The sequence below is a fragment of the Schistocerca cancellata genome, chromosome 8, assembly GCF_023864275.1.
Source record: "Schistocerca cancellata isolate TAMUIC-IGC-003103 chromosome 8, iqSchCanc2.1, whole genome shotgun sequence".
Lineage (NCBI taxonomy): Eukaryota > Metazoa > Arthropoda > Insecta > Orthoptera > Acrididae > Schistocerca > Schistocerca cancellata.
The window spans coordinates 584,605,825-584,633,574 of NC_064633.1; the positions used below are offsets into that span (position 1 = coordinate 584,605,825).

Consider the following 27,750-nt stretch of genomic DNA (forward strand, 5'->3'; position numbering starts at 1 on the left):
ATACCTGAAACTTAAAGTCTTTGCTTTATACGTTGGAAATTGTTCATTTTCTAGTTCTCGTTCTAGGACTAACATATCTACGACGATGTGTATCATTTTGCTCCGGTTGGGCGGAGCATCTTGCTGATCAGGGGTGGAGCTTAAGTGGGGTGGGCGGGGACTATGTGTCGGGATCAAAAATGGTTCAAATGGCTCTGAGCACTATGGGACTCAACATCTTAGGTCATAAGTCCCCTAGAACTTGGAACTACTTAAACCTAACTATCCTAAGGAGATCGCACACACCCATGCCCGAGGCAGGATTCGAACCTGCGACCTTAGCAGTCCCTCGGTTCCGGACTGCAGCGGCAGAACCGCTAGACCACCGCGGCCGGCAGTGTCGGGATCTTCGCGGGTTTTAAGCTCATGTGCGTCGTTCACGTAGATCCGGAGAAGAAAGGCCAATTATTTTTTAGTAGTGGCCGGCGCGGGCTGGACGCTGGATGCGGGCTAATTGGCCATTACAGCTGCGGCCCGTGCTATCGTGAGTGGAGCAGAGCAGAGCGGGGGATCGTAAAAGGGCGGCCCGCGGCCCGGCCCAGCGACCGGGGCAGGCTGCAGGCTGCAGGCTCCGTCTGCGGCTCTCTCCCGTTTTTTTGTGCCGGCCGCGGCTCGCCTGTGGCGGCGGGCGGCGTCCGCTTTTATTGGAGCTGCCGGGCCCGGCCGGACGTTTCAATTGAGCGGCCTCGCATCGCATCGCAGGCATGGCGGCGGCGGCGGCGGCGGCCCAGCAGCAGGTAGGGGCGGCCGGCTTTCTTCTGCTCTTCCCAGAAGAGCCGCGGGAGGCAGCACGCACGCCGTGTTCCCGTCTCGTCTGGCGAACGATACCTACCTCTCCTCATTATGTCCTTACGTTAAATCACGTTAGTCGCATTCCGTGAAACCCTCGGAGAGAATCTGTGGGATGTGGAAAGAAGTCCCTAGCAGATGATTAAGAGCTTGAAACCGTGTACGACAAGATGAAAAAAAGCATTATGCGGAGTATTACAGGACTGATGCGAACTGGTATTCGATAGTCGTAAAAGAAACAGAAGGAAGGAAAAATAATAGTGAAACATGCACCGGGGAAATCTCGGAGTACCACTAGCAACCTACGTCGTCAATTATTTGCTGCACGTATTCCAATCTCTTTCTCTACAGTTTTTGCCGTGTACAGTTCCCTCTAGTACCATGGAAGTCATTCTTGATGTCTTAACAGATGTCCTCACATCCTGTCCCTCCTACTTCTCATTTTTGTAACGCATTCCTTTCTTCTCCGATTCTGCGGAGAACCTCATTCCGTAGCTTATCACTCCATCTAATTTTCAACATTCGTCTGCAGCACCAGATCTGAAATGCTCCGATTCTCTTCTGTTCCGTTTTCCCACAGTTCATATTGCACTACCACGCAATGCTGTGCTCCAAACGTACATTCTCAGAAATGTCTTCCTGTAATTAAAGCCTATTGTTAATATCCAGACAATGCCAGTACGTAGTTTAAAAACATCACCCTGAGGAAGCCATGTTATACATCTGTCGGAAAAGTTTTAGACCAGAAATCTTTAAAGGTTTATGCCTACATCCAAGTGAATGTTAAAACTTTAAAGATTATAATGGCACCAAGTTAAAATTACAAAGCAGGGATTCTGTATTGACTCGCCACCTCTATAAATTCAAAATTCACTTGGATGTGGACATAGCTCTTTGAGATTTCTGGTCTAAAATTCTTTCGGCAGGTCTACAACCTGGCTTCCTCACGGTGATGTCTTTAAACAACGTACTGTCTTTGTGTTTACGAACGCATGTCATTGCATGACTACAGCTAATTATGTTATCCTATGCATGTTCACTGCTTTTTTACATTATTTTATAAGCATCAACATATTTTATACTACAATGTTAAATGGATTTGTCAAATATTGACATTTACTACTAGAACTGGCTCCCCTCACATTTTTTGGTCAGCATTTATAGTGTTTGTATATCTTACTTGAGTGTACGAAATTTTATTAGGTTACTTTTCCTCCATCTATTCACAGATCTGACGATGGTTGAAGATAGCAACGAAAATTAGGTTTCATACTTTAACCTTTTCTAGAGGAAGGAAAATTTTTCTTTATGTGATTTATACAAAAATATGTACCTATTTCAAAATATACTTTCTACACATGGCCTCAATTTATGGACTAAAATAGCCAATGATGAAATATTCTCTGCTGCTATAAATAAAATGGCCGTGCAAAATAACAATCACAGTATACAACTGTACAGTTGGCAGCACTGGCACATGGTGAAAGGACTGAACATTCACAAATGTGTTCCCCAGGTTCCCATTGGCGAAAAATATTTCTGTTCCAGCTAATACACAGTGAAATTAATGTACACAGTTGTTGCCAGAGGCCCTGAAAGGGTTCATTGTAATAGGAAAATTGCAATCTGGGCATTAAAAGTTTTTTACTTAAAAAATTTAATTAATAAAATATGAAGCACTACCGAGAAAGCTCAGAAGCGAATGATAGTCTCATGCGGAGCTATATAATATTTTACGACTGATATTCGAAAGTCGATTTATTAACCAACTTCGATGGAATTTCTTACAGTTCGGATGAAGTCTAGGAATGATTTAAATGAATGACGCTGACGTTAAATGTTTTTACGCATCGCATGTGATGTACAGAAATAGCAGTACGTCTCATAGCGAATACTGAATCAACTTTGATGATTAATTATCACGTCAGAGTTAAATCGCGTTGTGGACCCAGTGAAATATCAGGAAGTCTAATTCAACACTCATTCATTATTTCATGGGCAACAATGAGAGTTATTGAAAAGTTTCGGATTCGGTTTATGCTAATTTTGGGCCTAGCGATTCAAAGTTGAACGGCAAAGTTGAAGAGCATTTAACCTGGGTAAGGGTTTATAGAAACTACCTGTCAATGCTATAAGTTTATTGCAGTAAGTTTGATCTTTCAGCGATAAATAATAAATTGAAATTTGCGTACGCATTCTTGCGGTTCTTGGTGGACGGTTTATCTGTGATCGGGTTCGTATTTGGTTTCAATATTGAACGTTAACCTAATTAACGAAATTTGTAGGGTAAGAGTTAAGGGAGACATTTATTTAAACGCCTCTGTACTATAGAAAGGCTCATCGGAAGACATTATCGCTATAAATGAACATGAAAGAAGAAACTGCAACCAGCGGTTAACGAACTTTATCAAAATCGATTTATTCAGACTTTGTTTGTTTCACAAAAATCACAAAATATTTACCCGAGAAACGGAATTCAGCATTCTACGTCTACAATTTCCTGATTCTTCTTCTTGCTAGCGAAAATGGTCTACTATTGACGAATTGGGCATTAGGAAGGAGAATCACTGCATTTAGATTAGTGCGTGTTCGTTTTGTTTCTGGTAAGAATACGATTGTGCACCTGCGGCGTGGCAACGTAGGATCACATCAACTGTGTAAAAAAATAAAAAGCCCTTATCCATTAAAGAATTTCGTCGTAAGATGCCCGTAGTTGACATCAGGAGCGAGTTGGTAAAGCGCACATCTTTCGCAGCTTGTACCTTGCGACATCCCTATCTGCGACTACAGCAACCCGATCGTCAGCGAAGAGAGGTTGCGCAAAGTTGTACCTTCTGTCGTCGCCCCCATTCCGCAGCACCTATTTCTCCCTCTCTTAAGGTCTACCTCGAACGAGTTGCTGAACAAGGCAGGCGCTACAGAGCATTCTTGTCTTAGGTTAAAATCAACAGTCGAGATCGCAATAATACTATTGCGACAGTTCATTTTAACCTAAATATACCGTCAGGTCCCTGTACTCCATAGACAATGTTGTCTAAGTTTATAACATTATTGCGATCTCGACTGTCGATTTTAATCTATACAGGGTGTTACAAAAAGGTACGGCCAAACTTTCAGGAAATATTCCTCACACACAAATAAAGAAAAGATGTTATGTGCACATGTGTCCGGAATCGCTTAATTTCCATGTTAGAGCTCATTTTAGTTTCTTCCACCTACGCTCAATGGAGCACGTTATCATGATATCATACGGGATACCGTTAGAATATGTGCATTTACAAGTACGACACAACATGTGGTTCATGCGCGATGGAGCTCCTGCACATTTCAGTCGAAGTGTTCGTACGCTTCTCGACAACAGATTCGGTGACCGATGGATTGGTAGAGGCGGACCAATTCCATGGCCTCCACGCTCTCCTGACCTCAATCAACCCTCCTGACTCATTTATGGGGGCATTTGAAAGTTCTTGTCTACGCAACCCCGATACCAAATGTAGAGACTCTTCGTGCTCGTATTGTGGACGGCTGTGATACAATACGCCATTCTCCAGGGCTGCATCAGCGCATCAGGGATTCCATGCGACGGAGGGTGGATGCATGTATCCTCGCTAACGGAGGACATTTTGAACATTTCCTGTAACAAAGTGTTTGAAGTCACACTGGTGCGTTCTGTTGCTGTGTGTTTCCATTCTATGATTGATGTGATTTGAAGAGAAGTAATAAAATGAGCTCTAAGATGGAAAGTAAGCGTTTCCGGACACATGCCCACATAACATATTTTCTTTATTTGTGTGTGAGGAATGTTTCCTGAAAGTTTGGCCGTACCTTTTTGTAACACCCTGTATATAGCATCAGATCGCTGCGCTTCATAGGCAATTTGTCTAAATTTATCCTTGCCTTAGTCCTTTCCAACATTAATGTTGACCATCAGCCGCTTTTATTTTATTTTATTTTTATTTTGAACCCAAATATCGACCGGTTTCAGTCATGGACCACCTTCACGGATAACGGTTAAAATGGTTTGAGCCACAACATTACATTTGTCATTATTTAAATAATGTTCTTCAACCTTACTAGTACAGCATGTACAGAGCTGCTGTGTAACTTTCTTTAACAAATGTATGCGATACTACCGCAATTATCATGATGGTGCACAACCTGTTCTGTGGACCGGTTATCACAAGTTTTTTGCAGATCTGCTACGAATAAATGAGTAACTGTACCTCTAGTCGTTTGTTTCTCCATGAGATTGCGAAGAGTACCGACTCTGCTATTTGTTTCGAAATTGCATCATGTCTCGAGGGCATTCTACGCGTTGTTTGCGCTGTGATTTCCCATTCTCATCTCAATGTCTGCTGCAGCACTCTGCCATGCCTCGTTCTTGGCTTTGCTTATTGCGTCTTGGGAGTCTTTGCTCTTTGCCCTCTATACAGCGAGACATGGATTGCGTTATTAGCCATCGATGATATGCCGTCCTCAGCTCGTGGTAGTGCGGTAGCGTTCTCGCTTCCCGCGGCCGGGTTCCCGGGTTCGATTCCCGGCGGGGTCAGGGATTTTCTCTGCCTCGTGATGACTGGGAGTTGTGTGATGTCCTTAGGTTAGTTAGGTTTAAGTAGTTCTAAGTTCTAGGGGACTGATGACCATAGATGTTAAGTCCCATAGTGCTCAGAACTAATTTTTTTTTTAATGATACGCCATCTGTTTCTCCTCCGCTATTCTCCCACGTACCTCGAACCACCACAGGTCGTTCGATCTGATCCGCGTGGGTTGTTTTTTGGCCATAGCCTCAATGTCTGCACCCCGTACAGCAGATTTAATACCTTGGTACATATTAGTTGCTGACACCTGGCATTTGTCCAGCTATCCTGAGCTGATAGAGAAAAATTAACTAATTTTCAAGTTATATTGTATTCCTTCGTTTCGGTAGTGTAGTCCGAAGACTCATCTGATGCTGTTCTCCATGCTACTCTATCCTGTGCAACTGTCTTCGCCTCCGAATAACTACTGCAAACTGCATCCTTCTTAATATATTTACTGTATTGATCTCTTGGTATCCCTCTACGAATTTTACCCTCAACAATTCCCTCCAAATTTATTGAACAACATGACTAAAAGAAGACATCTGTTGAAAGGACACATTCTGGGCCACCAAGCTACTACCAGTCTAAACTGGTAGTCTAAACTGGTAGTAGCTTGATGGCTCAGAATGTGTCCTTTCAGTAAATGTCTTCTTTTAGTCATGGTGTTCAATAAATTTCATTCTGCTCTAATTCTATTCAGTGCCTCCTCATTAGTTAACTGATCTGCTCATCTAATCTTGAGCATTCTTCAGTAGCACCACGTTTCAAAAGCTTCTATTCTCTTCTAGTCAAAACTGTTTATCGTCTATGTTTCATTTCGACACATGGCTACATTCCATCCACATACATTCACACATACAAATACTTTCAGAAAAGTTATCTTAACATTTAAATCTGTATTCAATGTTAACAGATTCTTCTGCTTCAGAAACGCTTTTCTTGCCATTGCCAGTCTACATTTTATATCCTCTCTACTTCGGCCATCATTTATTTCGCTGCCCAAATAGCAAAAATCGTCTACTACTTTCAAAGTCTCATTTCCTAATCTAATTCCCTCAGTATCAACTGATTTAACTCTGCTGCATTCCATTATCCTTGTTTTGCTTCTGTTAATGTTCATCGTACACCTTCCTTTCACGACATTGTCCATTCTGTTCAGCTGCTCTTCCAAGTTCCTTGGTATCTCTGACAGAATTACAATGTCATCGGTAAACCTCAAAGTTTTGATTTCTTTTCCTTGAACTTTAATTCGTATTAAAAAATTTTCTTTGGTTTACTTTACTGCTTGCTTAATGAACAGATTGAATACTAAGTCTACAAATGTTATAAACGTAGGTTTGCTTTTGCTTTACTTGTCTCCGAAGACAAGTCGTAGGGTCAGTATTGCTTCGCGTGTTCCTGCATTTCTCCGGAATCCTGACTGACATCACCCAGGTCGGCTTCTACCAGTTTTTCCATTCTTACATAAATAATTCGTGTTAGTTTTTGCAACCATGACTTATTAAATTGATAGTTCAGTTGTGTCCACACCTGTCAGCTCCTAATGTCTTTGGAATTGGAATTATATATTCTTCTCGAAATCTGAGGGTATATTACCTGTCTCATACATCTTGCACACCAGATGGAAGAGTTATGTCATGGCTGGCTCTGACAGGATGTCGTCTAGTCTCGGGGCCTCGTTTCGACTTCCGTCACTGCTCTGTCAAATTCTTCTCGCAGTGTCGTATCTCCCATCTCTTCTTCATCTTCGTGCTCTTCCACTTCTATAATATTGCTTTCAAGTGCACCTCCATTGTATATATCTTCTATATACTCCTTCCACCTTACAGGTATCCATTCCTTGCTTGGGACTGGTTTCCCATCTGAGCTCTTGATGTTCATACGGCTGTTTCTCTTTTCTCCAAAGGCCTCTTTATTTTTCCTGTAGGCAGTATCTATCTTTCCCATAGTTATACATGCTTCTAAATCCTAACATTTCTCCTCTAGTCATTCCTGCTTAGCCATTCTGCACTTCCTGTCAATCTCCTCTTTTAGATGTTTGTATTCCCTTTCGCCTGCTTTATTTACAGCATTTTTAAAATTTCGTCTTTCGTAAATTACATTCAATATCTCCCGTGTTATCTAAGGGTTTCTACTAGTCGTCTTTTTGCCGGTATGGTCATTTGCTGCGTATACGCTCTGCCCCAGGACTGCTTGTGTCGCAGTTATAGTCATTTGTTATTGGACACCTTCTTTGAGTTGCCAAGGCTGTACGCCTGGTTGGTTAGGAAGGAGTTGAAGTTTGTGATGTCTGAAGATGGGTGTAATCCCGAAAGGCGTAACATGTTCTAATAAAAGAGTCAATTGAACATCTCATGACTTTATTGCGATTGTACAGAATTGGTTGCCAATTATTAATGGTTTTCTTTCACTAGGTCGATTGTCTCACCGGGCTGTGGAACTGCATATATCCCATTTTAGACTAGGGTGTCGACTGGAACTGGAGTGGACAGGCCGTTGTGTTAATGCTAATTATAAAATAACGAAAAAGATCTAATATTAAGAGTTTCTACGAATATATTCTTCAATAGAGTAGAACGAGTTGTCCAAAGGAAAGTATTGTACTATAAACCATTCTTAAACTCCTCTACACCACCCACAAAGCCCCAAGAGACCTGACATACTCCTCCTACTTGTTTCACACATGTGTACGCATGTATTTGAGTCCTATCTGTACTCGTGCTAAACCCTGGCAGTGTTTTTAGAGGTTTTAGTCCCTTGTCTTCTACTATTTTTTGAAAAAGGTATATATATTGTGAAGAAGGCGTCAAAATACAACCTTCTGTATGATTTCTCTGTAGGATGTTCTAGAATTAATCCCACTTTAATTCTTTTAACTGTCTGATGCATTCTAATGTTACCATACTACCCCTGTAAGTTGAGTTTCTTCGAAAAATGGTTCCACAACTCATTAGTGGATGGATACGTGCAGTATAGTTTTATCATTAACTGCAGCAGTAATCAGTCTTGCGGCAAATGTAGCTGAACTAAGATGCTTCATTAGTTCTAGGCTGTGGGTTTTCTAATTAAGGATGTGACCTACCTGTAGACCCAAAGTCTTCATACTTTGAACTTCTTGAATTTCATTGTTTCAGGAAGCTATTTTGATAGCTTGTAAAGTTCGATGAGAAGTAGTGAGGTGTAGGCGCCAGCTCTTGTCAAAATTCGACGATTATTCATTTGCCTCGAACCATCCGTTGACGTTTTCAAGTACTTAGTTTGCTTCCTTTTCAGTAAGGGGATTAGTACTACTTTCTGTTGTTATAGATGTATCACGAGCCAAAAGGACTAAGTTTCCATGTTCCGAAACGGCAAGTAGAAGATCATTTATGTATTAGAAACAAAAGAAGACCCAAAATAGAACCTTGCGGCACGTCACATCTGATGGGGTGTGCCCGTTGTCGTGTGATCGATACGGAAGAGTCCATCTTGAAAGCAGGACAGGAAGGGGACTGACACACACTTACTTACTTAGCCGTACGGATATCTACTTCGAGTGACGCTACTTCAGCTTACAGCCATTTAACAGAGCAAGATGATGGCTCGTTGGGGGAATTGTGTAAGCAGACACGTACACACGACGCCCGCAGACGCATGTCAAGAAATACGCGTGTGTCCAAACACTTATTGTCCCCACGCACTCCATGTACATGCTCCAAGCTAGCGTCAAGTCATTGCTAATTTGTCAGTATTCATGTATGAAATGCCGTGGCAATATTTCAGAAATTTCTGCTCGCAAAACTGAAAATTCGTATCTCTGGAAGGGATATGTTACTCACGGTGCAATTTCTGTGGAGATACAGTTGACATATAGATACATGCAAGCCAATACTGGCCCTACAACTTGTCTCAGTTGATAAGTTAATGAAATATATAGTTTTTTATCGGTGTTGGATCTTGTTGAACTCTGTGGTTGTCATTGAGTTAAGGACTGTTGGCGGAGGACGCAACCAGCCACAAATAATAATAATAATAATAAAAAAAAAACTCTGCTTTTTTGCCATGACCTGTTTCGACATATCATGTCCCGCTTCTGATGGCTACATGTTTTGCTACAAAAGTATGTCGTCCGGTCTAGGACTGCGTAAGAATATTTGACTAGTTAGTGCCACTGTATGCTGCTTGTGTGATATAAATAACACAAGAGGGCTATGCCAATGTGCTACGATTGATAACATTTAACACCACTGGGTTCTATGCAGTTGTATTTGTGCTAGTCTCCTTTTCCTTTCTGGAAGGCTGCACGAAGTGTTTTAAGTGTAAAGTTATTTCGTGGGCGAGTGACGGTTGCTCAGAACCGTTGCCTTGGCTGTGTTAACGGCGCGCTCTCTGTCCCGCAGGCAAGACGCGGACCAAGGACAAGTACCGGGTGGTGTACAGCGACCACCAGCGCCTGGAGCTGGAGAAGGAGTTCCACTACAGCCGCTACATCACCATCCGCCGCAAGGCCGAGCTGGCGGCCAACCTGGGGCTCTCCGAGAGGCAGGTGTGTACAGTCTGGGCTTTGCTCTCACTCTGCAGTTTTTACCCGGCCCCGCCCTTACCCTCGATGCGCAATTTACTATTCACAGGTGCCCTGAAGTGTATCCTAGCGACCTATCTCTCCGCCCTACGTCTGCACTCTGCAAACAACCGTGGAGAACGTGGCAGAATGTACTTCTCCACTGTACCGCGTGTTAAAATTCTTTCCCGTTCCATTTACGTGTAGAACACGGGAAGAGTGATTGCCCACGCCCTCTGTGAGAGCTGTAGTTAGTCTCGAGGTTGTACTTCACCCCAATATGCCTTTTGTAAGAAGCATTTCACGGGACAGTTTGCTTCATCTTCAATTGTTGCAAGTTTAGTTCTTCAGCGTCTTCGTGACCAACTTGCGACATTCGTGCTGCCCTTTTTGGCACGCAGTCAATATCCCCTGTTACTGTTATTCGGTACAAGTCTCACACTCTTGCGCAGTATTCTTGGGTAGGTGGTGCTACCGCTGTGTAAGGAGACACTCCTTTATAAAATCATTGCATATTCTTAGTATCCTGCTAATCAACAGAAGTCTGACACACGCCTTATGCGCGACTGAACCTATCTCACCGTTCCATTTCAGATCCCTACCATCTGTTACATCCAGATATATGTACGAGACTGGAAAAAGGAATCAGGACATTTCTTTAAAGCTAAATAATGAACTGACCAAAGAGAGCCCCCAAATAGCAGGAACTTTTAGTACGTCTTTTTTCTGTAAGCAGCGGGTAAATTACGCCTAACAACTACCCCTGTTGGTGTACATCGCTGTGTGTAGATGCCACTTCACGCTACTTTTTAAAAATTTCTTTTAATTTGAAAACCTTCTGTCATTCGACTCTTCAATTAATTAAGCATTCTGTTGAAACTATTATTCCTCGATAATTTTCAGGTCCCGGCGGAGGTTCGAGTGTTCCCTGGGGCATGGGTGTGTGTGTTTGTCCATAAGATAATTTAGGTTAACTAGTGTGTATCCTGTTGAACTCACTTGATATTTGCTTGGTATTTGAATTAAATAGTCTGATGTTCACTAATAGTCATGTAATTATCACATGTCGAGTACTATGCTGAAAATATTCGATGTCTTAACATCTGATTGTGCTTCGCTAGCAATCCGACGAAGTGCTGGGTTCGGATCCTCATGCAACTCAAAAATTTACCACATGCCATTTCAAGTTTGTTATTTGTGAACGAAACCATAGTTATCACCTTTCGTGAATGGATAACAAGGACTATAATCGCTGGATAAGAGTCCTGGTACAGTATAAACATTTTCGTTGTGTGTTGTCACGATAAAATTTGCTAACTGTTATCAACAAACAAGAAATAGTTTTGAGTAAGGATTAGGAAAATATTGATGTGGAAGAGTTACGGGCATTTTTGGTGTCTCAGATATTAATTAGAGTGGTAACATTTTAGAGATGTCACTCACTGTAATGAATCTGAGTTTAGGAGCGTTAAGGACCGTCCCATCTGTATTATTAGACCGCTATCCTAGAACCTACCACCACTTGCAGGTTGCCTGTTTGGCGTCTTAGAGGAGCACAAAAAAGTTATTTTCGGTATTTCCAGTAATTATTGCCCGAATTTAATAATTTACAATGCTGTCGTAATCTACTCAGCAAGAGCTGACAATACGTCAAACATGAAAGTTGAAACTGTGTAAATGTCCTGAGGCAGCGTAAGTTGCGGCTCCCAGATTATCCGGACAATATTCATCTAGTGTTCGGGAATGAGAGCACTTACGACTTCCAACAATTGTTACACATAATTTCAAACCCTTACGAACCTGTTTCTCGCTGATATCCCCACAAAGAGAAGGGAAAATTAATTTTCAAAAATTTAAATTTTTCACTGCTCATGCAGTAAAACTGCCGCATCAGGCATGACATTTTTATTTATTATTTCTTTACTACAGACTGTATTCGCAACACAACTTGCTGAACGTAGCCACATACACACCGCTGAATGTACCTGCCAAATTATATCGTTGTACAACAAATAGTTGAGTAACTACGACATTATGAATATTGAGTTGTGTGAAAAATTAGATTTTGCTTAAAATGGAGCGCAAATTGCCCAGACTATATTCCTCCAGTGTCTCATAATGACAGCACTTAGCGACTCGCAACTCATTTTAAGGATAATTTCTCGCCACCATGCCTGAAGTCAAATATTTATGCATTAACTCATCTGGGAAGGTAATCAGACTTTTGAAGGTGTTTTAAAACGAGAGTTTCATTCTTTGAAGAGTAGGAGATTTACGAGTCTCTGGTATTTTTGCGTATAGTGGTATTCATTTACGTGTGGACCTACTGCCGTGCAGTCCGCCTCCGTAGCTGGGTGGTCAGCGTAAACGGCTGTCATGGGTAGTTTTTTTTTTTTTTTTTTTGTGGTTTTAGGGCGCACAACTTCAATGGTCATTAGCGCCCTGACTACTCTAAAAATGCACCGCGAGCCACAAGTTGACAACAACAACTAAAAGGAAAAACACAATAAAAGACAGACTGACAGGCATAGGATTAAAAAACTTCATCAAATGTCCTTAGCGAGGTGTGTCAAATTGATAAAACAAAGAACACGAGCAGCTGCTCGTGGGTCATCCGCTAAAATGTCATCGAAAGTATGAGGCAGGTTAAGATCGAGGCGCAGTTGGTTAAGATCGGGACAGGACATTAAAATGTGTCTAACCGTCAGCAAGTGCCCACATGGGCAGAACGGCGCCGGCGCAGCCGTCAGCAGATGGCGATGGCTGAACCGGCAGTGTCCAATCCTTAACCTTGCTAAAACGACCTCCTCCCGCCGCGATGGGCGTGAGGAGGACGTCCGAGCCACGGGAAGAGGTTTTAAGGCCCGAAGCTTGTTGTCGGTAAGTGCAGCCCAATCGGCATGCCACAGCGACACAACGCGCCGACAAATGACCCTGCTAAAATCGGACGAAGGGACACAACAAGAAGCTGTCCGAGGCTGGAGGACCGCAGCCTTGGCCGCGGCATCTGCAGCTTCGTTCCCAGGGATACCGACATGGCCAGGAACCCACATAAAGCTAACTGGCGGACCGACGTCCACCAGCCGCTGAAGAGAGCGTTGGATCCGGTGTACGAAAGGGTGAACCGGGTACGGATCACTGAGGCTCTGGATGGCGCTCAGGGAATCTGAGCAGATGACATAAGCAGAATGTCGGTGGCGGCAGATGTAAAGAACAGCCTGGTAGAGGGCAAAGAGCTCAGCTGTGAAGACCGAACAATGGTCATGGTCATGGTATTGGAAACTTTGTGCCCCGACTATAAAGGAACACCCGACCCCTTCATTGGTCTTAGAGCCATCTGTATAAATGAAAGTCATGGTGATGAACTTCGAACGAAGTTCCAAAAAACGGGAGTGGTAGACCGAACTGGGGGTGACCTCTTTTGGGAGCGAGCTGAGGTCAAGGTGAACGCGGACCTGAGCCTGGAGCCAAGGTGGCGTGTGGCTCTCGCCCACTCGAAAGGTTGCAGGGAGTGAAAAATTAAGGTGTTGAAGGAGGCGACGAAAGCGAACTCCAGGGGGTAGCAGGGCAGAGACATACAACCTATATTGACGGTCAAGAGAGTCGTCAAAAAAGGAACGATAAGACGGATGGTCGGGCATTGACAGTAGCCGACAGGCATACCGACAAAGCAGTATATCGCGCCGGTAAGTGAGTGGCAATTCGCCAGCGTCAGCATGAAGACTCTCTACGGGACTGGTATAAAATGCTCCGATCGCAAGTCGTAAACCCCGATGTTGTATGGAGTTGAGGCGGCGTAAGATGGATGGCCGTGCAGAGGAGTATACGAAGCTCCCATAATCCAGCTTGGAGCGGACGATCGACCGATATAGACGAAGTAGGACGGTTCGATCCGCTCCCCACGACATACCACTGAGAACACGGAGGACATTTAAAGAACGGGTACAACGGGCGGCCAAATATGACACATGTGGAGACCAGCTAAGTTTCCTGTCAAAGGTAAGGCCTAAAAATTTGGTTGTCTCCACGATTGGGAGAGCAACGGGACCAAGTCGTAAGGACGGTGGGAGAAACTCTTTGTAGCGCCAGAAGTTAATACAGACCGTCTTCTCGGCAGAAAAACGGAAGCCATTGGCGACACTCCAGGAGTAAAGACGGTCAAGAGAACGCTGAAGACAGCGCTCCAGGACACGTGTACGCTGCGCGCTGCAATAGATGGTAAAATCGTCCACAAAAAGAGAGCCTGATACATCAGCTGGGAGGCAATCCATTATTGGATTGATCGCGATGGCGAACAGAGCGACGCTCAAAACTGAGCCCTGTGGCACCCCATTCTCCTGGCGAAAGGTGTCGGACAGGACAGAACCCACACGTACCCTGAACTGTCGATCCATTAAAAAGGAACGAATAAAAAGAGGGAGGCGACCGCGAAGGCCCCATGTATGCATGGTGCGGAGAATGCCCGCCCTCCAACAGGTGTCGTAAGCCTTCTCTAAATCAAAGAACACAGCCGCGGTCGGGCGCTGCCGCAAGAAGTTATTCATAATGAAGGTCGACAAGGTAACCAGATGGTCAACAGCAGAGCGGCGCCTACGAAATCCACATTGGACATTGGTAAGTAGGCGTCGAGACTCAAGCAGCCAAACCAATCGAGAGTTAACCATTCGCTCCATCACTTTACAGACACAGCTGGTAAGTGAGATAGGTCGATAACTGGAAGGCAAGTGCTTGTCCTTCCCCGGCTTAGGAATCGGGACAACAATAGACTCGCGCCAGCATGCGGGAACATGTCCCTCAATCCAGATGCGATTGTATGTACGAAGAAGAAAACCTTTACCCGCAGGAGAAAGGTTCTTCAGCATCTGAATATGAATAGAATCAGGCCCTGGAGCGGAGGACCGTGATCGGCCAAGTGCGGTTTCGAGTTCCCGCATGGTGAATGGGGCATTATAACTTTCACAATTCGAGGAGCAAAAGTCAGGTGGCCTAGCCTCCTCTGCCTGTTTGCGGGGGAGGAAGGCAGGGTGGTAATGAGCGGAGCTCGAAACCTCGGCGAAAAAGCGGCCGAAGGCATTGGAGACAGCCTCAGGGGCCACAAGGACTTCATTCGCGACCTTCAAGCCAGAAACTGGGGAGTGGACCTTAGTGCCAGATAGCCGGCGCAGGCTACCCCAGACAACAGAAGAAGGAGTAAAACTGTTGAAGGTGCTTGTGAAAGCAGCCCAGCTGGCTTTCTTGCTTTCGTTAATAATACGACGACACTGAGCACGTAATCGTTTATAATTAATACAATTCGCCACTGTAGGGTGGCGTTTAAAGGTGCGTAAAGCACGTCGACGAGCACGTAAAGCGTCTCGACATGCTGCGGTCCACCAGGGGACCGGTACGCGACGTGGAGAAGAAGTAGGGTGAGGGATGGAATATTCAGCAGCAGCGAGAATGACTTCCGTGAGGTGTGCGACCTGACGATCGCAGCTTGTGAAGGTTTGATCCTGAAAGGTCGCCCTGGAAGAAAAGAGCCCCCAGTCTGCCTTGGAGATGGTCCAACTAGAGGAGCACGGAGAGGGAGTATGCTGCAGGAGATGGATAACACACGGGAAGTGGTCGCTCGAATAAGTATCAGCAAGTGCATACCACTCAAACCGGCGTGCAAGTTGGGGAGTACATATAGAGAGGTCTAAATGGGAATAGGTATGAGATGTGTCCGAAAGAAAAGTAGGGGCGCCAGTATTAAGGCAGACAAGATTGAGCTGGTTGAAAAGGTCTGCTAACAAGGAGCCCCTCGGGCAGGAGGCTGGAGAACCCCAAAGGGGATGGTGGGCATTGAAGTCTCCAGTTAACAAAAACGGTGCAGGTAGCTGAGCAATAAGTTGCATCATGTCTGCCCTGGTAACGGCAGATGACGAGGGAGTGTAAACGGTACAAAAGGAAAACGTAAAAGTGGGGAGAGTAATGCGGATGGCGACTGCCTGCAGGCCGGTGTGCAACGTGATGGGATCGTAGTAAATATCATCCCGGACCAGCAACATAACCCCTCCATGAGCTGGGATTCCTACCATAGGGGGTAGGTCAAAACGCACAGAGGTGTAGTGTGCCAAGGCAATGTGATCGCATGGGCGTAGCTTCGTTTCCTGGAGGGCTACGACGAGCGGACGATGCAAGCGGAGCAGCAACTTCAAGTCCTCTCGGTTGGAGCGAATGCTGCGAATATTCCAGTGAATAAGTGCCATCGTAAGAAAAGGAAGATGAGAGAAGGGGTCACCTCGAAGGCCGCTTAGGGCCTGGCTTCGAGCGAGCACTGCCGCCGCTATCAGTAGGCGGACAGTCATCGTCCATTGGGTCTATAGGGTCATCGGCCATCTCGGGAGGATGGCCGGGAGGGGGAGCTTCCTCCGCCGGTGAACGGCCAGATGTACGGCTACCGGCGATGCGGCCAGGCGAAACGGATGACGGCCTGGGGCGGCAACCGCTGGGTGGCGCAGGAGAAGAGATGCGCCGTGGCGGAGAAGGAGAACTGTGCTTCCTATGCGCCTTTTTGGAAGGACGTTTGGTGCAAGTACCGGTCGAAGGCTGGGAGGTCGAGGGACGGAGGAAGTCTGCACGGGATGGTTCCTTCTTGAAGGACCGTGCATCTGACTTCGGGGTCTTCGACTGAGCAGAAGCTGAGGAAGTGGCTGGTGTCTGTGGTGTGATGGGAGGAAGAGGAGACGTCGACCGCGCGATCTTAGCACTGGCCGAACGGACGACCGTGGTGCTGAAGGTCAGATCGCATGTCTGGGTTGCAACCTCCCGGGTAGTCCGAGGAGAGGCGAGGACAGTACTATATTTCCCCGCTGGGAGCAGCGTGGGCTTCCTACTAGCCAATAGCTTGCGAGCAGCCGAGGTGGACACTTTCTCTTTGACACGAATTTCTTGGATGCAACGTTCGTCCTTATAGACAGGACAGTCGCGGGAGGATGCGGCATGGTCACCCTGACAGTTCACACAATGAGGAGACGGAGGTGGACAGTCACCCTCATGGGCATCCCTGCCACAAGTGACACATTTAGCCGCATTGGAACAAGACTGTCGAGTGTGATTGAAACGCTGACACTGGTAGCAGCGCGTAGGTGTCGGGACATAGGGGCGAACAGAAATAACCTCGTAGCCCGCCTTGATGCGCGATGGCAGCTTAACACTATCGAAGGTCAAGAAGAGTGTCCGGGTCGGTACAAGGTCGTTGTTGACCTTTTTCATGACCCGATGGACAGCCGTCACGCCCTGCTCAGCGAGGAAAGATTGAAGCTCCTCGTCAGTCAATCCGTCGAGGGAGCTAGTATACACTACACCACGAGACGAATTCAAAGTTCGGTGGGCCTCCACCCGGACAGGGAACGTGTACAGGAGGGTGGCCCGAAGCAGTTTTTGTGCCTGAAAGGCACTCTCAGTTTCGAGTAATAAGGTGCCGTTACGCAACCTGGTACAAGATTTGACAGATCCGGCTATGGCATCAACGCCCTTCTGAATAACAAAAGGGTTGACAGAGGAAAAATCCTTTCCGTCCTCAGTGCGAGAAACTACGAGGAACTGTGGGGCAGGCGGTAGTACTTTTGTCACTGTTGGCTGGTCACGTTTCCGTTTTTGGGTCGAAGTCGAAAGCGATGGAGTAGAATCCATTGCGGAGGAATCCCCCATGATTGCCAGCGTCTCCGATGGCGCGCTCCTTCCTTGTGGGGACCCTCTCAGAGGGCACTCCCGCCTTAGGTGAATGTTTACACCTCAGGTCACACCTCCCGAGAAACAGACGGAGGGACCAATCGGCATGGTCAGAAGGTATCAGCTCAGGCAATCACCCCTCCCCGGGCCTGGCCTTTACCAGGGGGTACGCGCGTGCCTTACATGTCTACCCAGGGCGGGGACTTACGCGTTACCCCGTCACCGGCTACGCGTGCGAACGCGTGGGTCGGCCTTCAGACACGCACAGGGAGGAAGGAAGAAGAGGAAAAAGAAGAGAGAGAGGGAGAAAGAGGACAGACTGTCTCAAACGCCGAGGCGGAGACCAGAGAAGGCAAGGAGAAGAAGGCAATGAGAAGGCAAGGAGAAAAAGGCAATGAGAAGGCAAGGAGAAAAAGGCAATGAGAAGGCAAGGAGAAAAAGGCAATGAGAAGGCAAGGAGAAAAAGGCAATGAGAAGGCAAGGAGAAGTCAAGGGAAAGAGTAAGGAAGACAGTGAGGTGGTGAAGAGCAAAGAAAGGGACCAACAAAAGGAAGGAAGAAACGAGAAGTGAAAAACCAAAAAGACCACGATTATAGGTCGTGAAACCGTCCGTCTCCGGACGCAGGCGCTAACTACCCCCGTGAGGGGGATGGACTCCTTTTAGTCGCCTCTTACGACAGGCAGGAATACCTCGGGCCTATTCTAATCCCCGGACCCGCAGGGGGGGGCTGTCATGGGTAGGACTGTGTTTCGATACCAGCCTCGTAGCGCCGACTGAGGAGCTGCGTGGCAGAGTAGTAGCGACTCCACGTTCTGGAAGTCTGCAAAACGGCCGAGGGTGGATGTGTGCTGACCACGTGCCACTCCACACAGCAGGCAGAGGACGACACGGCGGCCGGTCTACATCCCTTGGGCCTTAACGGTCTGCAAGTTTACTGTCGTACAGAGCAGTGTCCTCCAGGACCACTTGTGGTGACTATTCTGTGCAGTCAAACGATATACAGAAAACAGACCTGCAAGAAAGTTACGTTATGTGGGCTGCGTGCAAATCAGGAGGAACGCAATCCAAGTCATTCGGATACTTTTGAACACGTCAATAGCATTTGCTGATCCACAGGTACGGAGCGTATTTACTTTATATTTATTTTCAATTATGCTTTCCCAGATAGAAGAGAAACGATTTTTTAATTCCATGTTGGTAATCCTACCCCCAAGAACCATGGACCTAGCCGTTGGTGGGGAGGCTTGCATGCCTCAGCGATACAGATGGCCGTACCGTAGGTGCAACCACAACGGAGGGGTATCTGTTGAGAGGCCAGACAAACGTGTGGTTCCTGAAGAGGGGCAGCAGAGTTTTCAGTAGTTGCAGGGGCAACAGTCTGGATGATTGACTGATCTGGCCTTGCAACACTAACCAAAACGGCCTTGCTGTGCTGGTACTGCGAACGGCTGAAAGCAAGGGGAAACTACAGCCGTAATTTTTCCCGAGGGCATGCAGTTTTACTGTATGGTTAAATGATAATGGCGTCCTGTTGGGTAAAATATTCCAGAGGTAAAATAGTCCCCCATTCGGATCTCCGGGCGGGGACTATTCAAGAGGACGTCGTAATCAGGGGAAAGAAAACTGGCGTTCTACGGATCGGAGCGTGGGATGTCAGATCCATTAATCGGACAGGTAGGTTAGAAAATTTAAAAAGGGAAATGGATAGGTTGAAGTTAGATATAAAGGGAATTAGTGAAGTTCGGTGGCAGGAGGAACAAGACTTCTAGTCAGGTGAATACAGGGTTATAAACACAAAATCAAATAGGGGTAATGCAGGAGTAGTTTTAATAATGAATAAAAAAATAGGAGTGCGGGTAAGCTACTACAAACAGCATAGTGAATGCATTATTGTGGCCAAGATAGACAGGAAGCCCACGCCTACCACAGTAGTACAAGTTTATATGCCAACTAGCTCTGCAGATGATGAAGAAATTGATGAAATGTATGATGAGATAAAAGAAATTATTCAGGTAGTCAAGGGAGACGAAAATTTAATAGTCATGGGTGACTGGAATTCGAGAGTAGGAGAAGGGAGAGAAGGAAACATAGTGGGTGAATATGGATTCGGGGAGAGAAATGAAAGAGGAAGCCGTCTGGTAGAATTTTGCACAGAGCATAACTTAATCATAGCTAACACTTGGTTCAAGAATCATAGAAGAAGGTTGTATACATGGAAGAATCCTGGAGATACTAGAAGGTATCAGATAGATTATATAATGGTAAGACAGATTTAGGAACCAGGTTTTAAATTGTAAGACATTTCCAGCGGCAGATTTGGACTCTGACCACAATCTATTGGTTATGAACTGTAGATTAAAACTGAAGAAACTGCAAAAAGGTGGGAATTAAAAGAGATGGGACCTGGATAAACTGAAAGAACCAGAGGTTGTACAGAGTTTCAGGGAGAGCATAAGGGAGCAATTGACAGGAATGGGGAAAAGAAATACAGTAGAAGAAGAATGGGTAGCTCTGAGGGATGAAGTAGTAAAGGCAGCAGAGGATCAAGTAGGTAAAAAGACGAGGGCTAGTAGAAATCCTTGGGTAACAGAAGAAATATTGAATTTAATTGATGAAAGGAGAAAATATAAAAATGCAGTAAATGAAGCAGGCAGAAAGGAATACAAACGTCTCAAAAATGAGATCGACAGGAAGTGCAAAACGGCTAAGCAGGGATGGCTAGAGGACAAATGTAAGGATGTAGAGGCTTATCTCACTAGGGGTAAGATAGATACTGCCTACAGCAAAATTAAAGAGACCTTTGGAGAAAGAGGCTCTTGTATGAATATCAAGAGCTCAGATGGAAACCCAGTTCTAAGCAAAGAAGGGAAAGCAGAAAGGTGGAAGGAGTATGTAGAGGGTCTATACAAGGGCGATGTACTTGAGGACAATATTATGGAAATCGAAGAGGATGTAGATGAAGATGAAATGGGAGATACGATACTGCGTGAAGAGTTTGACAGAGCACTGAAAGATCTGAGTCGAAACTAGGCCCCGGGAGTAGACAACATTCCATTGGAACTACTGACGGCCTTGGGAGAACCAGTCCTGACAAAAAACTACCATCTGGTGAGCAAGATGTATGAGACAGACGAAATACCCTAAGATTCAAGAAGAATATAATAATTCCAATCCTAAAGAAAGCTAGTGTTGACAGATGCGAAAATTACCGAACTGTCAGTTTAATAAGTCACAGCTGCAAAATACCAACGCGAATTCTTTACAGACGAATGGAAAAACTGGTAGAAGCCGACCTCGGCGAAGATCAGTTTGGATTCCGCAGAAATGTTGGAATACGTGAGGCAATACTGACCCTACGACTTATCTTAGAAAATAGATTAAGGAAAGTCAAACCTACATTTCTAGCATTTGTAGACTTAGAGAAAGCTTTTGACAATGTTGACTGGAATACTCTCTTTCAAATTCTGAAGGTGGCAGAGGTCAAATACAGGGAGCAAAAGGCTATTTACAATTTGTACAGAAACCAGATGGCAGTTATAACATTCGAGGGACATGAAAGGGTAGCAGTGGTTGGGAAGGAAGTGAGAGTTGTATCCTCTCCCCGATGTTATTCAATCTGTATATTGAGCAAACAGTAAAGGAAACTAAACAAAAATTCGGAGTAGGTATTAAAATCCATGGAGAAGAAATAAAAACTTTGAGGTTCGCCGATGACCTTGTAATTCTGTCAGAGGCAGCAAAGGACTTGGAAGAGCAATTGAACGGAATGGACAGTGGCTTGAAAAGAGGATATAAGATGAACATCAACAAAAGCAAAACGAGGATAATGGAATGTAGTCTAATTAAGTCGGGTGATGCTGAGGGAATTAGATTAGGAAATGAAACACTTAAATTAGTAAAGGAGTTTTGCTATTAGGGGAGCAAAATAACTGTTGATGGTCGAAGTAGAGAGGATATAAAATGTGGACTGGCAATGGCGAGGAAAGCGTTTCTGAAGAAGAAAAATTTGTTTTTCTGAAGAAGAAAAATTTGTTAACATCGAGTATAGATTTAAATGTCAGGAAGTCGTTTCTGAAAGTATTTGTATGGAGTGTAGTCATGTATGGAAGTGAAACGTGGACGATAAATAGTTTGGACAAGAAGAGAATAGAAGCTTTTGAAATGTGGTGCTACAGAATAATGCTCAAGATTAGATGGGTAGATCACATAACTAATGAGGAGGTATTAAATAGGATTGGGACGAAGAGGAGTTTGTGGCACAACTTGACTAGAAGAAAGGATCGGTTGGTAGGACATGTTCTGAGGCATCAAGGGATCACCAATTTAGTATTGGAGGACAGCGTGGAGGATAAAAATCGTACAGGGATGAATACACTAAGCAGATTCAGAAGGATGTAGGTTGCAGTAGGTACTGGGAGATGAAGCTTGCACAGGATAGAGTAGCATGGAGAGCTGCATGAAACCATTCTCATGACTGAAGACTACAACAACAATACTAAAGTCCGCTACTGCTATACCATAACCTTAAAGTTGGAGGCAGATCGAATAATGAAACTATCTTGTTAAAGCAATCATGGTATAGAGCAGTGTTACCCTCAGAGGAATTTTGTTATGTTGACCGTGTTGTACCTCACGGAGGTGGCTTATCGGAAGTGAAAGTCAAAATTACGTTAATATTTAAACAGTAACAAACAATGTTTTACCTATCTACACTGCTCAAATAATAAAGAAACCGGTCGCCAGCCTAATTAGGCAAGAGAATGAGTAACATTCTAATTCAAGAACTAACAATAAGTAACTTCAATGGGCAAAACAGCCTATACTTTTGTCACTCGAGAGTGCAATGAACTGGCACCTGAATACAATAAGTTCACGTTAAGATGGGAGCTAACAGATTAGAACAAACTATCTGCATAAATATAACATAACAAAACACCCTATTATCATGAGGACTTAGTCAAACTGAATGGTCTCAATAACGTTACTATTAATGTTCACTGTAGAATCGTAAATTGGACATAGGTTTAATATTACTTTTCAAAGAAATTCCTATCTGACATGAAATACGGATATGGTCCACAGCAAATTTAGTTACGGTGCATAGATTAAGTCTTTCACTACTAAACACCTTTCTAGTTAGAATGAAAATTAAATGGAATTCACTAACAGGTTACTTCTCACTGTCTTTTGAATAAAGAAATTATTGTTTTCATAAATAGTGGTTATTCTATTAATCGTTATCTTGCATGAGCACAATAGACAAACTGTTGGTCCTGTTACGCCATTAAAATGCACTTTTAATACACAAGAGGAGCCCAATATTGTACAGAATTTGACCTGAATAGCAAGAGTAATTAAAACTGTCTATAATTAACTTTGTGCATTTGAACTACTGTCAATGGAGAAGGTCCTTAATCTTGACCACTGTAGCAGAGCAAACTAAACACACTTTCACTACACTAGAGAAACAAGTACTTAGCCAGCATGAACATACAACTCTCAACAGTTGCAGTTATGAACTTTTACTGCGGTGAAACACAAATTTGAGATATTTGTAAGAGCCTTTCAACAAACAATATTAATTTTAGCACACTCTATTGCCATATTAATTTTAATACGCCTCCAATAAAGGACACTTGGTAAACACTTAGGCGTGGGAGGGACCCTAAGCGGATATGTGATTGACGATAAATCACAGTAGGTACAAGAGTTCAGTCAATTTTTTTACCTTATATTTGGGTACACTATAACATCCTATGAGTTGATCCTTCACTGTACATTACTATAGTGTTCCATTGCAGTGATTGCGCAATGTGGTGGCGATTGCATATTGGTAGGTGGATTTGCAGGTAGAATTGCTGGACTCCCTTCTTGATGGTGATGATAGATACCAACTCCAGGACAGTTCCAGCTCTTTATCCATCCATCCGAGGCAATGGAAAGCGTCAGGGAAAGCCTCTCTCAGAACCAACACAATACACAACTTTTACATGAGCAGTTGATAGTTTGGTAGCTCGTCCCCGACTGACTATCAGTTCCACCTTTTCTACGTAGGCCAACCACAATTTGCGCGCGCTACACAGTTCCGTTCCCGAGGGGAACCACAACACCTTTTGACATACAAAATAACTAAGGACCCTAAGTGAAGATCAGCAGTTTACATAACAGCAAACAAACATTTTAAATAAAACAGAACATTTGAAAATATTGGTAGTTCTGCACAAAATTATTTAATTTTAAAGATAACCAAAGAGATTATATGACAAAGACAGAACATATAATATGCTCATATTGTACATATTACAGAGATTACACTTCCTACACTCTAAAAGACATCAAAGCTTTTACAAAGAAAGGAGTATACAATTTTGTGTTATCGATTCAGTCAAACAAATTTGCAGAAACTCAACGATATAACAGTAAACTAAACAAAAGGCAAAATAAATCAGTACAGCATTAGAGCTATGGTGTTACAAGGCGACTTTAACCTACCGAGTAGAGACTGGGACGTCTGTGGATTCATTGCAGATGGTATGGACAGAGAATCTTGTGAAGCAGTTTCGAACACGTTTTTTGAAAACTTCAGCAGCTACTTCGACAGCTCACACGCAGTGCAAATATTTTAGATATTGTAACTGCAAACAGACCTGACCTTATCGACGGTGTCAGTATAGAGAAAGGGATTAGTTAACGTGATATCACAGCGATGATGTTACTAAAGTTAAGAAATCCACGAAGAAGGCTAGGAGAGAGTTTTTGTTAGAAAGAGCAGATAAGCAGTTGTTAGCATCCAACTTAGATAATGAATGGACACCAGTCAGGACCAATATTATGGCCGTAGAGGAATTATAGTCAAAGCTTAAACTGATTGTAAATCTCGCTCTGGAGACGTATGTGCTGAGTAAAGCCGGCCGGTGTGGCCATGCGGTTCTAGGCGCTTCAGTCTGGAACCGCGTGACCGCTACGGTCGCAGGTTCGAATCCTGCCTCGGGCATGGTTGTGTGTGATGTCCTTAGGTTAGTTAGGTTTAAGTAGTTCTAAGTTCTAGGGGACTGATGACCACAGCTGTTAAGTCCCATAGTGCTCAGAGCCATTTGAACCATTAATACATTGCCCGCATCTCGTGGTCATGCGGTAGCGTTCTCGCTTCCCACGCCCGGGTTCGATTCCCGGCGGGGTCAGGGATTTTCTCTGCCTCGTGATGGCTGGGTGTTGTGTGCTGTCCTTAGGTTAGTTAGGTTTAAGTAGTTCTAAGTTCTAGGGGACTTATGACCGCAGCAGTTGAGTCCCATAGTGCTCAGAGCCATTTGAACCAACCATTAATACATTAAAGGATGGAAAAGACGCACCGTGGTTTAAGAACAAAATCCGGAAAATTGTGAGGAAGCACAGACTCTTGCAATCTCGATTCAAAACGAACGTGCAAATGGTAACAGCCAAAAGTTTGTACAAATTCGTACGTCTGTAAAAAGGTCAATGCGCAAAGCATACAACTTCCGCATACCTTAGCAAAAGATCCTGCCGAGAACCCGAGAAAATTCTGGTCCTACGTAAAACCGCTAAATTGTGAAACATCCCCTTTGAAAAAGAATTGCTGTGCTGATAAACCTCTACGTTATTTAATTTTCAAACAGCTGAGCAAAACTGAACGTACTCAGACTCTACTTATTCTGCTCAACACTAAACTGACACACACGTCCAGATCATCCGTTCTCAAAACTCCGCCATCTCTCCCCCCACATCCACCACTGCTGGCGGCTCACCTCCAACTGCGCAACGCTACGCGCTGTTCGCATCCAACTGCCCAACAATACAATAGCAAATATTCCAACAATGCAAACCAGCCACAGACTTCACACAGCACAGTCAGTGATTTTCATACAGAGCGCGACGTGGCGCCACCAACATAAAAACCTAAACAGCCTACTTACAACTGGTCACACTATGAACTCATTGTTCAATCTGATTGGCAATGGAACACAGCAAAAGGAAAGCTGACGTTTCAAATTTCACTTTTAAGAAATCGTTCCTTTATGGACGACATACATGGACAAAAATATGGAAACGCCACGAGAAATCCATAAATGCATTTGCTGGCCTTGCCTACAGGTTTCGCTGTTGTATTGGACCGCAGACGTTAATATACTCAGTACGATGCCAGTGTCAGTAGTGGCCGGAACGGTGGTCTGTGTAGTGAGTGTATTATGACGGGACTCTGTGCATTCAAACGTGGGCAAATTGTTGATTCTCGTGTGGTGGGTACTTCAGTAAACAAGATAATCGAAGTGTTTAGTGTTTCAAGAAGCACCATATCGAACATTCATACAGCACAAAGAGAAACCGGAAGAACGTCATTGGCTAGGTCACAACGCCGACTAGATGGTTCAAATGGCTGTGAGCACTATGGGACTTAACATCTGAGGTCATCAGTCCCCTAGAAGCTAGAACTACCTAAACCTAACTAACTTAAGGACATCACACACATCCATGCCCGAGGCAGGATTCGAACCTGCGACCGCAACGGTCGCGCGGTTCCAGACTGAAGCGCCTAGAACCGCTCGGCCACATCGGCCGGCACGCCAACTAGATTGTGTCTTGAGTGATCATTACGGACGGTCGTTGAAGAGATTCCTGACGCAGGCTAAGAAGACAGCTGCAAAAGCTACTGCAGAACTGAATGTAGCCCTCGCAATTTTTGGGCTGAGTAAGACATCCTTCGTAGTGCACGAGTGCTTAACGATTTCAGTTTCTTCCACAAGCGCGGTGTAAAATCACGAAGTTCCGAGTGAGTGGCGCGGCTGACAGCCACTAGATTTGAGACGCACAACGAAGGCGGAACTGTGTTTCACCTGCCCCCTCCTTGTGAGCGAATGTTCGTGGAATCTATTTTTAAAGATGCTCCCCGTTTGGGCGATGAAAGCCACATTACACTCGTTAGACGCTAGCTTATTTTCTCCAGAAGCAGCATACATATCTGTAGGGGGTGGCTCATTAAGGACGTACTGATGATGAATTTTATTAGAGCTGGTGAACATCACATTTACATTATGATCACAAAACAGTTTGGCGATTCTGTAAGACACGTAACCTAGAAACGGGAAATTATCGCCCCTATAATCCTGCGTTGAAAGGCTGTGGGCATACACAACTCGTCAACGATGGAAGGACTGTGGCCATATTTTAAATTATCCAGTTCCCTATTAATTCATTTTGGTGTAAGTGGAGTTTCAGTAATACGAGGCATCACGGCTCTGAAGTAACCCATCCTATATTTATGCGGATGACAGGAAGTGGCGTGAATGACAGAACCGCTTGTCGAAGGCTTACGGTGAATATCGAATTTGATTACGTTGGCAGCGAGGCAAAGTTTCAAATCGAGAAAGTTTAGGATCCCCTCGCTATTCGTAACTCCGTGCATAAAGGTTGTTTTATCGCGGAGGTCACCGAACTCTTCTACCAAATGTGCTACGTTGCGCTCATCACTGTGAAACACCATGCAGATGCCATGCACATGACGTCCGTAAGAACAGATGTTAGCGGAAGCAGCGAAGGGACGGGCAAAATAATTACGTTCCAAACAGCTGTCAGCGAGAACCCCCGCGACACAATACCCCTGGCTAGGGGTCGACAGAAGCGTCCGATCCCACGCGTCGGCTTTAACCCGTGACGTAAGGGTGTTGTGTGTGACGTCATGACGGCGCGGAGTTTGTTTTGTGAGTGTGGCGTGTTTGTAGATGTCGTTGTGTTGTGGTTTTTTGTGCTCTCTGGTGGTACGTCCAGGGTTTTCGTTTGTGTGGTGTGATGGGCCAGTTTGCTATTGCTCATTATCCAGAATTGTTCGAGTGTCGGCTGTTTTTGTAGTGGAATTCGTTTCGGTAAGTTAACGATTTTGTGTGAAGCTTAATTTAGCGTTGTTCGCTGTACGACGTGTGGTAATTTTAGTAAAATTAATCGGTTGTTGTTTTTGTTCAGGAATGGATATGACGGATAAAATTAAGAGTGCGCAGGTCAAGGGAAGTGTTGGATTCCAATGTGCGGCTTTGTATGTTGGTATTGGGAGATGTTTTTGAGCTATATAGGGCAAGGGAAGTGTCCGATACCAGATG

General features: G+C 44.6%; 1 protein-coding gene across 1 annotated transcript in view; it reads left to right on the top strand.

The window, feature by feature from the left end:
* Positions 1–743: 743 nt before the first annotated feature.
* LOC126095695 (homeobox protein CDX-1-like) overlaps positions 744–27,750 on the top strand; it is a 58,048-nt gene continuing 31,041 nt past the window's right edge. Inside the window, exons 1-2 of the mRNA XM_049910448.1 lie at positions 744–831; positions 9,788–9,933. Coding sequence (XP_049766405.1) covers positions 744–831; positions 9,788–9,933 — 234 coding nt within the window. The remainder of the gene's footprint in view (positions 832–9,787; positions 9,934–27,750) is intronic.